Genomic DNA, 10,343 nt, shown 5'->3' with positions numbered 1-10,343 from the left:
CAGTAGTATTGATGTGAATGCTGTCCTCCCCACAGCAGATGAACAGTAGTATTGATGTGAATGCTGTCCTCCCCACAGCAGATGAACAGTAGTATTGATGTGAATGCTGTTTTCCCCACAGCAGATGAACAGTAGTATTGATGTGAATGCTGTCCTCCCCACAGCAGATGAACAGTAGTATTGATGTGAATGCTGTTTTCCCCACAGCAGATGAACAGTAGTATTGATGTGAATGCTGTCCTCCCCACAGTACCAGTACTGAACCTCCACCAGTGTGTTCGAGATGTCCTGAGAGCCAGATGAACTCCGTAGTGAGCAGGAGAACCCTGTCTACCCCATCTATGAGAACTTCAACAGACTACTACCGATGGTAAGACTATGCCAAGACTAGATAACAGACTACTACCATGGTAGGACTATACCAAGACTAGATGAACAGACTACTATTGTGGTAAGACTATGCCAAGACTATATGAACAGACTACTACCATGGTAGGACTATACCAAGACTATATATCAGACTACTACCATGGAAGGACTATACCACCACACCAAGACTATATATCAGACTACTACCATGGTAGGACTATACCACCATACCAAGACTATATATCCAGACTACTACCGTGGAATGCTGTCACAGCAGATAAGACTATACCAAGACTATATATCCAGACTACTACCATGGTAAGACTATACCAAGACTATATATCCAGACTACTACCATGGTAAGACTATACCAAGACTATATATCCAGACTACTACCATGGTAGGTCTATACCACCATACCAATACTATATATCCAGACTACTACCATGGTAAGACTATACCAAGACTATATATCCAGACTACTACCATGGTAAGACTATGCCAAGACTATATATCCAGACTACTACCATGGTAGGACTATACCAAGACTATATATCCAGACTACTACCATGGTAGGACTATACCACCACACCAAGACTATATATCCAGACTACTACCATGGTAGGACTATACCACCATACCAAGACTATATATCCAGACTACTACCATGGTAAGACTATACCAAGACTATATATCCAGACTACTACCATGGTAAGACTATACCAAGACTATATATCCAGACTACTACCATGGTAGGTCTATACCACCATACCAATACTATATATCCAGTCTACTACCATGGTAAGACTATACCAAGACTATATATCCAGTCTGCTACCATGGTAAGACTATACCACCATACCAAGACCATATATCCAGTCTGCTACCATGGTAAGACTATACCAAGACTATATATCCAGACTACTACCATGGTAAGACTATACCAAGACTATATATCCAGACTACTACCATGGTAGGACTATACCACCACACCAAGCCCATATATCCAGTCTGCTACCATGGTAAGACTATACCAAGACTATATATCCAGACTACTACCATGGTAAGACTATACCAAGACTATATATCCAGACTACTACCATGGTAGGACTATACCACCACACCAAGCCTATATATCCAGACTACTACCATGGTAGGACTATACCACCACACCAAGACTATATATCCAGACTACTACCATGGTAGGACTATACCACCATACCAATACTATATATACAGACTACTACCATGGTAAGACTATACCACCATACCAATACTATATATACAGACTACTACCATGGTAAGACTATACCAAGACTATATATCCAGACTACTACCATGGTAGGACTATACCAAGACTATATATCCAGTCTGCTACCATGGTAAGACTATACCAAGACTATATATCCAGACTACTACCATGGTAAGACTATACCAAGACTATATATCCAGTCTGCTACCATGGTAAGACTATACCAAGACTATATATCCAGACTACTACCATGGTAGGACTATACCACCACACCAAGACTATATATCCAGACTACTACCATGGTAGGACTATACCACCATACCAATACTATATATCCAGACTACTACCATGGTAAGACTATACCAAGACTATATATCCAGTCTGCTACCATGGTAAGACTATACCACCATACCAAGACTATATATCCAGTCTGCTACCATGGTAGACTATACCCCACACCAAGACTATATATCCAGACTACTACCATGGTAGGACTATACCACCAAACCAATACTATATATGGTCCAGACTACTACCATGGTAAGACTATACCAAGACTATATATCCAGTCTGCTACCATGGTAAGACTATACCAAGACTATATATCCAGCCTACTACCATGGTAGTGGTCCTTCTGTAGCTCAGTTGGTAGAGCATGGCGCTTGTAACGCCAGGGTAGTGGGTTCGATCCAGACCACCCATATGTAGAATGTATGCACACATGACTGTAAGTCGCTTTGGATAAAAGCGTCTGCTAAATGGCATATATTATTATTATTATTATATTATGGTAGGACTATACCACCACACCAAGACTATATATCCAGACTACTACCATGGTAGGACTATACCACCATACCAATACTATATATCAGACTACTACCATGGTAAGACTATACGAAGACTATATATCCAGTCTGCTACCATGGTAAGACTATACCACCATACCAAGACTATATATCCAGTCTGCTACCATGGTAAGACTATACCAAGACTATATATCCAGACTACTACCATGGTTAGGACTATACCACCACACCAAGACTATATATCCAGACTACTACCATGGTAAGACTATACCAAGACTATATATCCAGACTACTACCATGGTAGGACTATACCACCATACCAAGACTATATATCCAGACTATAGATATAGGTCTACCAATAGAATTACCATGACAGGAACGAACAGACGGATGGTAAGCCTACCAATAGAAACCATGACTTGATGGTTACAGACGGCTGTAAGCCTACCAATAGAGAACCATGACTTGATGGTTAGACTGGCTGTAAGCCTACCAATAGAATTACCATGACAGGAACATAGACTTGATGGTTAACTGCCTCCAATAGAGAACCATGACAGGAACGGACAGACGGCTGTAAGCCTACCAATAGAATTACCATGACAGGAACGGACAGACGGCTGTAAGCCTACCAATAGAATTACCATGACAGGAACGGACAGACGGCTGTAAGCCTACCAATAGAATTACCATGACAGGAACGGACAGACGGCTGTAAGCCTACCAATAGAATTACCATGACAGGAACGGACAGACATAAGGAAGGGTGGTGCCTTTGTTTGTCTTCTCCTCTCTTCAGATTTTGTGTACTGTAAGCCTACCAATATAATTACCATGACAGGAACAGACAGACGGCTTAAGCCTACCAATAGAATTACCATGACAGAACGGACAGACGGCTTAAGCCTACCAATAGAATTACCATGACAGAACGGACAGATGGCTTAAGCCTACCAATAGAATTACCATGACAGAGAACATAGACGGCTGTAAGCCTACCAATATAATTACCATGACAGGAACAGACAGACGGCTGTAAGCCTACCAATAGAATTACCATGACAGAACATAGACGGATGTAAGCCTACCAATAGAATTACCATGACAGGAACGGACAGACGGCTGTAAGCCTACCAATATAATTACCATGACAGGAACGGACAGACGGCTGTAAGCCTACCAATAGAATTACCATGACAGGAACGGACAGACGGCTGTAAGCCTACCAATAGAATTACCATGACAGGAACGGACAGACGGCTGTAAGCCTACCCGTCTAAACCGTCTAAAGGACGTAATCATAAGGAAGGGTACATTTAGTGCACGTGTGTGTTTGACATAATATTTAACTAAATGTGCCTTTGTTTGTCTTCCTCTCTTCAGATTTTGTGTACACGGGACGCTAACTAACGACAGTCTGGGTTCCTCTCCACACAACTGAATGAGAAGGGAAACCAGGGAGGAATCTGTTCAATACCACCAGACAGCCATTATTCTGTCACAACTAAAGCACTATAGAGTGTGTGGGGGGGGGGGTATAGCTATTTATTTTTGATACACTGTTGGTTCAACCTCTCAGGATGTCTATTTAAAATGGAGCAGATTGACCTCTGGAAATATTGACGTTTGGTCCACTTATAGCTGAATCTTAGGTTGCATTCAATGAGATGTGATTACATTGTTTTGCACCAAATTGTAAAGCTCTTCCAAGAAACATTATTCCCCTAAACTCATGTTATTTCAATATTAATAACGTCTGATGAAAAGACAGAAAGCAACTGATATAAAATGTAGATATAATGATTCTTATTAAACGTAAACAGAACAAAAAGATGAATGAAAGCTATCAGGCGAAGCAATGAATGGGATTCTACGAGGCGTAGCTTCCCTACATCACAAAGCATTATTATGACAAGGCCTGAATGCCTAAAAACCTTCCCTGAAGAAACCTTCCCTGCATCACAAAGCATTATTATGACAAGGCCTGAATGCCTAAAAACCTTCCCTGAAGAAACCTTCCCTACATCACAAAGCATTATTATGACAAGGCCTGAATGCCTAAAAACCTTCCCTGAAGAAACCTTCCCTACATCACAAAGCATTATTATGACAAGGCCTGAATGCCTAAAAACCTTCCCTGAAGAAACCTTCACAAAGCATTATTATGACAAGGCCTGAATGCCTAAAAACCTTCCCTGAAGAAACCTTCCCTACATCACAAAGCATTATTATGACAAGGCCTGAATGCCTAAAAACCTTCCCTGAAGAAACCTTCCCTACATCACAAAGCATTATTATGACAAGGCCTGAATGCCTAAAAACCTTCCCTGAAGAAACCTTCCCTACATCACAAAGCATTATTATGACAAGGCCTGAATGCCTAAAAACCTTCCCTGAAGAAACCTTCCCTACATCACAAAGCATTATTATGACAAGGCCTGAATGCCTAAAAACCTTCCCTGAAGAAACCTTCCCTACATCACAAAGCATTATTATGACAAGGCCTGAATGCCTAAAAACCTTCCCTGAAGAAACCTTCCCTACATCACAAAGCATTATTATGACAAGGCCTGAATGCCTAAAAACCTTCCCTGAAGAAACCTTCCCTACATCACAAAGCATTATTATGACAAGGCCTGAATGCCTAAAAACCTTCCCTGAAGAAACCTTCCCTACATCACAAAGCATTATTATGACAAGGCCTGAATGCCTAAAAACCTTCCCTGAAGAAACCTTCCCTACATCACAAAGCATTATTATGACAAGGCCTGAATGCCTAAAAACCTTCCCTGAAGAAACCTTCCCTGCATCCCAAATGGCACCCTATTCTCCACGGGCCCTAATCAAAAGGTGTGCACTATATAGGGAATAGGGTGCCATTTGGGTACAAAGACCTTTCTGTATAATATGTTCTAAATCGTAGTTGCTGGTTTGTAGTTTAAAAAAATAATTAACCCGGAGCAGACAGACAGACAGCTCGCTGTCTTGAGAGTAGCTCATCACAAATGCTGTCTAGATCCTTGTATAAAGTAGCAGACCGTCTGTACAGTTGGTTGTGTTGTGAATAGTTGTTTAAACATGGCGTCAGTTCATGTTGTGTGTGTGTGTACCATTGAGATTGTACAGTAGAGCCTGGAGGAGGGAACAGCATATAGTTTGTGTGCCATCTCAGCTACCTATGTTTTCTAGGGCAAAGGGAAAACTCGACTGGAAAACAAAACGCCATCTTGTATTCGGTTGTTTTCGGAAAGAGGTGGTAACCTTTTCTCCATGGTCCTTCGAACCAAGATGGAGGGAGTGTTCATGAGAGAGACTGTATGGGTTTTGTACATTACCTTCTTCAAAACATGATGTTGCATTTCTGGTCATCCTTTTGCATAAAACTGGGCTGATGGATGTGTCTGTGAACAATACGAACAGGGATCTTTCTATGTCATGTGTTGAACTGAGCGGGAGATCCCTTTAACTGAATCTGAGCTGGCCAGCTTCCTGATCTAAACAGGAGAAGGTCTAGAAGTTGGACTAAACTAAAAAAACAACTGAAGAAACTTCACACAATAAGCAATACTGGCCAAATCCTGCTGAGATCCTGGGGATAAAGTGAGAGAATTGAATAAAATGTCAACATCCTGACCCTGTGAGAGGTCTGCAGTGGCCAAGACACTGACCTTTCCAGACTACAGGTTTTGGGACGTGGCATTTCTCTGTCTGAGCTTCTCTGAGCCCAGAGCCACGGAAACAGACCGAGCTACAGAAGAAACAGTGTTGGTTGGCATTCGTCCCATTGTTACTGAAGACAATGCAGATCTTCAGTACCTCTCACTACCATAGTATTTCAAAATCAATCTGTATCTACATATAAATAGTACGTTCAGATTGAATCTTCTCTCCAATGGCTCCCATTATGTTAGTTTCTACTCTATATACAAAAATCACACATTTTTAAAATACTAGCTTTAAAAAACAAATACTAAGATGATCATTTTCAGGGTTCTGACTCCTCCCAGTAGTATCAGATGGAACACATTCTGACTCCTCCCAGTAGTATCAGATGGAACACATTCTGACTCCTCCCAGTAGTATCAGATGGAACACACTCTGACTCCTCCCAGTAGTATCAGATGGAACGCACTCTGACTCCTCCCAGTAGTATCAGATGGAACACATTCTGACTCCTCCCAGTAGTATCAGATGGAACACATTCTGACTCCTCCCAGTAGTATCAGATGGAACACATTCTGACTCCTCCCAGTAGTATCAGATGGAACACATTCTGACTCCTCCCAGTAGTATCAGATGGAACACACTCTGACTCCTCCCAGTAGTATCAGATGGAACACATTCTGACTCCTCCCAGTAGTATCAGATGGAACACATTCTGACTCCTCCCAGTAGTATCAGATGGAACACATTCTGACTCCTCCCAGTAGTATCAGATAGAACACATTCTGACTCCTCCCAGTAGTATCAGATGGAACACATTCTGACTCCTCCCAGTAATATCAGATGGAACACATTCTGACTCCTCCCAGTAGTATCAGATGGAACACATTCTGACTCCTCCCAGTAATATCAGATGGAACACATTGACTCCTCCCAGTAGTATCAGATGGAACACATTCTGACTCCTCCCAGTAGTATCAGATGGAACACATTCTGACTCCTCCCAGTAATATCAGATGGAACACATTCTGACTCCTCCCAGTAATATCAGATGGAAAACACATTCTGACTCCTCCCAGCAGCAGGGATATTGAATTTCCTGTTTAGTCCTATTCCTCTCTTCACAAAAACATGCTGGCGCTCGTCATTGCTTTTGCACCAAATGACCCCACACAGCAAGTAAGGCAATGCATACAGTATTATGTAGAGTAGCGCACCAGTCTCTCAGGCTTGACCCTCTCACCCCTGTCCTCCCCTATAAGCCTAAAGGTCGTATCATAAAGAGATTGTCTCCAGATAATAGAGTACAGAAACATCAACTCTCTCCATCTGTTCTCCTCTCTGCCGGGAGTTGAGTGGATCTAATAGTGTGGTATTAAGCTCCACTGTAGATTCCTCAAAAGTTTTCATTACAGAAATCTATATCAATCCCCTTCCCTCCTGTCAAACGAATACGTTGTTAGATCCCCAATGACCCTCTGGAACACATCTCTCTGGGTTTCACCAGTGTATGGCTGGTGCCCATACAGCAGCTAAAACTTCATGTGACGGCGCTGAGCTACCTGATGAACATTCTCCCAACGTTTCTGTTTCCCTGTTACACCTCTACTACCTCGCTCACCAACCAACAGTTGACCTGCAGGGGAAACCTTCTAACCGAGGCCTTTAGAAAGAGACAAGGAGATGAGGGACAGAGGTGTTGGAGGCAAATCAGAGCAATTAACTCTTTAACAGAGAAGTCATGGTGTAAGCCTGCCGTATGTATCATTTACAGTATGTATCATTTACAGTATGTATCATTTACAGTATGTATCATTTACAGTATGTATCATTTACAGTATGTGTCATTTACAGTATGTATCATTTACAGTATGTATCATTTACAGTATGTATCATTTACAGTATGTATCATTTACAGTATGTGTCATTTACAGTATGTATCATTTACAGTATGTGTCATTTACAGTATGTATCATTTACAGTATGTATCATTTACAGTATGTGTCATTTACACTATGTATCATTTACAGTATGTATCATTTACAGTAGGTATCATTTACAGTATGTATCATTTACAGTATGTGTCATTTACAGTATGTGTCATTTACAGTATGTATCATTTACAGTAGGTATCATTTACAGTATGTGTCATTTACAGTAGGTATCATTTACAGTATGTGTCATTTACAGTAGGTGTCATTTACAGTAGGTATAATTTCATGGGGCGGCAGGGTAGCCTAGTGGTTAGAGCGTTGGACTAGTAACCGGAAGGTTGCAAGTTCAAACCCCAGAGCTGACAAGGTACAATCTGTCGTTCTGCCCCTGAACAGGCAGTTAACCCACTGTTCCCAGGCCATCATTGAAAATAAGAATTTGTTCTTAACTGACTTGCCTAGTAAAATAAAGGTAAAATAAAGGTAAAATATATATATTTTTTTAAATGTACAAGTAGGTATCATTTACAATATTTCCACATGACCTATGGGATGGTTGTGCATCTGGAATATGAACATAACTTAAACTAACTGAAAGAATGTTCCCTAGTCTAGAATGTTCCCTAGTCTAGAATGTTCCCTAGTCTAGTATGTTCCCTAGCCTAGAATGTTCCCTAGCCTAGAATGTTCCCTAGCCTAGTATGTTTCCTAGCCTAGTATGTTTCCTAGCCTAGAATGTTCCCTTTCATTTAAAAGTAGAGAATTATGTTGTTTATTTTCTTTTCATTTGTTTGTTTCTTCATAATCGTACTGCTGTCAATGGAGGAGAAAGGTGTTGATGCATGTTCCTAATTGGTTTCCAACTCTGTTTCCAGTCTCTTGTTAATACGATGAGGTCATCTGCCAACTCATTACGTTCAGCACATAGTTAACTACGAACCGTTCATCCCTCTGGAGAACTAAGGTTGTATTAATTCATCACTGATGTAGGCAGGCCACCCAAAAGGTAAGGCACCCTATTCCCTATAGAGTGCACTACTATTGACCAGAGCCCATAGGACTGTAGTGTAATGTGTAGGGAATAGGGTGCCATTTGGAGCACACAACCATAGAGTGATCATAGGAGTATCTCTCTAGAGCAGTATCTTACTCGGTGAGCATACTGCCAAAATAAGGATGCCTTGTCCAAGCCAGAGCGAACCAAAGGACAGGAGCCTGTCTCCTGTTTCTGAAGAGTGGGGCAACTTAATGTACTAGTACACCCCCTAGACAGGACACTCGTCTGTCTGACTATACTGGTATAGATTACTGTACTAGTACACCCCCTGGACAGGACATTCGTCTGTCTGACTATACTGGTATAGATTGTATATTTGATTGCGTTAACATATTGTGAATACCAGAGGTGTCACAACCCAACAACTGTCACGTGACCTATACCTACAGGGAAGAGCTGTGCTTCTCTGTCGTATTGTGTTTGCATTGGATCAATGTGAACGAATGTATACAATGTTGTGTTGTAAATGTGCCTGGTTCTGTACCCCATGTTTATCCATGTGTATTGGTTGATATGATAAGCTTTGTGTTGTGTTGTAAATGTGCCTGGTTCTGTACCCCATGTTTATCCATGTGTATTGGTTGATATGATAAGCTATTTGTTATGTATGTAAGTTTTTAAAAAAAAGCTAAACATTGTTTTGAATATATGATCACATTTATAATACCGAGAATATGCAACCATGTTAAATATGCTAATCATGTATAATAAAATAAGAATATAGATACATCTAGTTGACATTTTGAATGAGATATTCCACATAATGCACTATAAAAAAAAATTAAAAAAATAAACTATTTTGTTTGCAAAAAAATATAAAATCCCAACTGTAATTTTACCTGCTTAGAAATGATGTGCATGACGTTATTTTACTTAACATCATTTAGAGAGGATAGAGTCGGCATGCTAGGATTAAATATCCTGGTAGGATTAAATATCCTGCTAGGACTGAATATCCTGCTAGGACTGAATATCCTGGTAGGACTGAATATCCTGGTAGGACTGAATATCCTGGTAGGATTAAATATCCTGCTAGGATTAAATATCCCGGTAGGATTAAATATCCCGGTAGGATTAAATATCCCGGTAGGATTAAATATCCTGGTAGGATTAAATATCCTGCTAGGACTGAATATCCTGCTAGGACTGAATATCCTGGTAGGATTAAATATCCTGCTAGGACTGAATATCCTGCTAGGACTGAATATCCTGGTAGGACTGAATATCCTGGTAGGACTGAATATCCTGGTAGGATTAAA

General features: G+C 40.7%; 2 protein-coding genes across 51 annotated transcripts in view; both read left to right on the top strand.

The window, feature by feature from the left end:
* The window catches only part of LOC118381850 (receptor-type tyrosine-protein phosphatase beta-like), a 147,917-nt gene extending 144,077 nt beyond the window's left edge, over positions 1-3,840 (top strand). Inside the window, exon 31 of the mRNA XM_052514573.1 lies at positions 3,814-3,840. Within this exon, the coding sequence (XP_052370533.1) occupies positions 3,814-3,840 (27 nt within the window). The remainder of the gene's footprint in view (positions 1-3,813) is intronic.
* Positions 3,805-9,813, top strand: LOC127927860 (uncharacterized). 50 transcript variants are annotated; one of them, XR_008129354.1, is made up of 4 exons: positions 3,805-4,577; positions 4,636-7,870; positions 8,143-8,222; positions 8,255-9,813. XR_008129354.1 is itself a non-coding variant. In XM_052514584.1 (2 exons), exons 1-2 carry the CDS (start codon positions 4,267-4,269, stop codon positions 5,300-5,302), a joined length of 912 nt encoding a protein of 303 aa, XP_052370544.1. In that variant the 5' UTR covers positions 3,805-4,266; the 3' UTR covers positions 5,303-9,813. The 50 variants fall into 50 exon arrangements, 2 of the variants coding, with proteins under 2 accessions (XP_052370544.1, XP_052370540.1); XR_008129353.1 differs by having other exon boundaries at positions 4,636-7,934; positions 8,143-8,158; positions 8,223-9,813; XR_008129351.1 differs by having other exon boundaries at positions 4,636-7,950; positions 8,143-8,190.
* Positions 9,814-10,343: the final 530 nt, after the last annotated feature.

This window comes from Oncorhynchus keta, unplaced genomic scaffold (assembly GCF_023373465.1).
Source record: "Oncorhynchus keta strain PuntledgeMale-10-30-2019 unplaced genomic scaffold, Oket_V2 Un_scaffold_180_pilon_pilon, whole genome shotgun sequence".
Lineage (NCBI taxonomy): Eukaryota > Metazoa > Chordata > Actinopteri > Salmoniformes > Salmonidae > Oncorhynchus > Oncorhynchus keta.
This window is presented reverse-complemented; position numbering and strand designations above follow the sequence as displayed.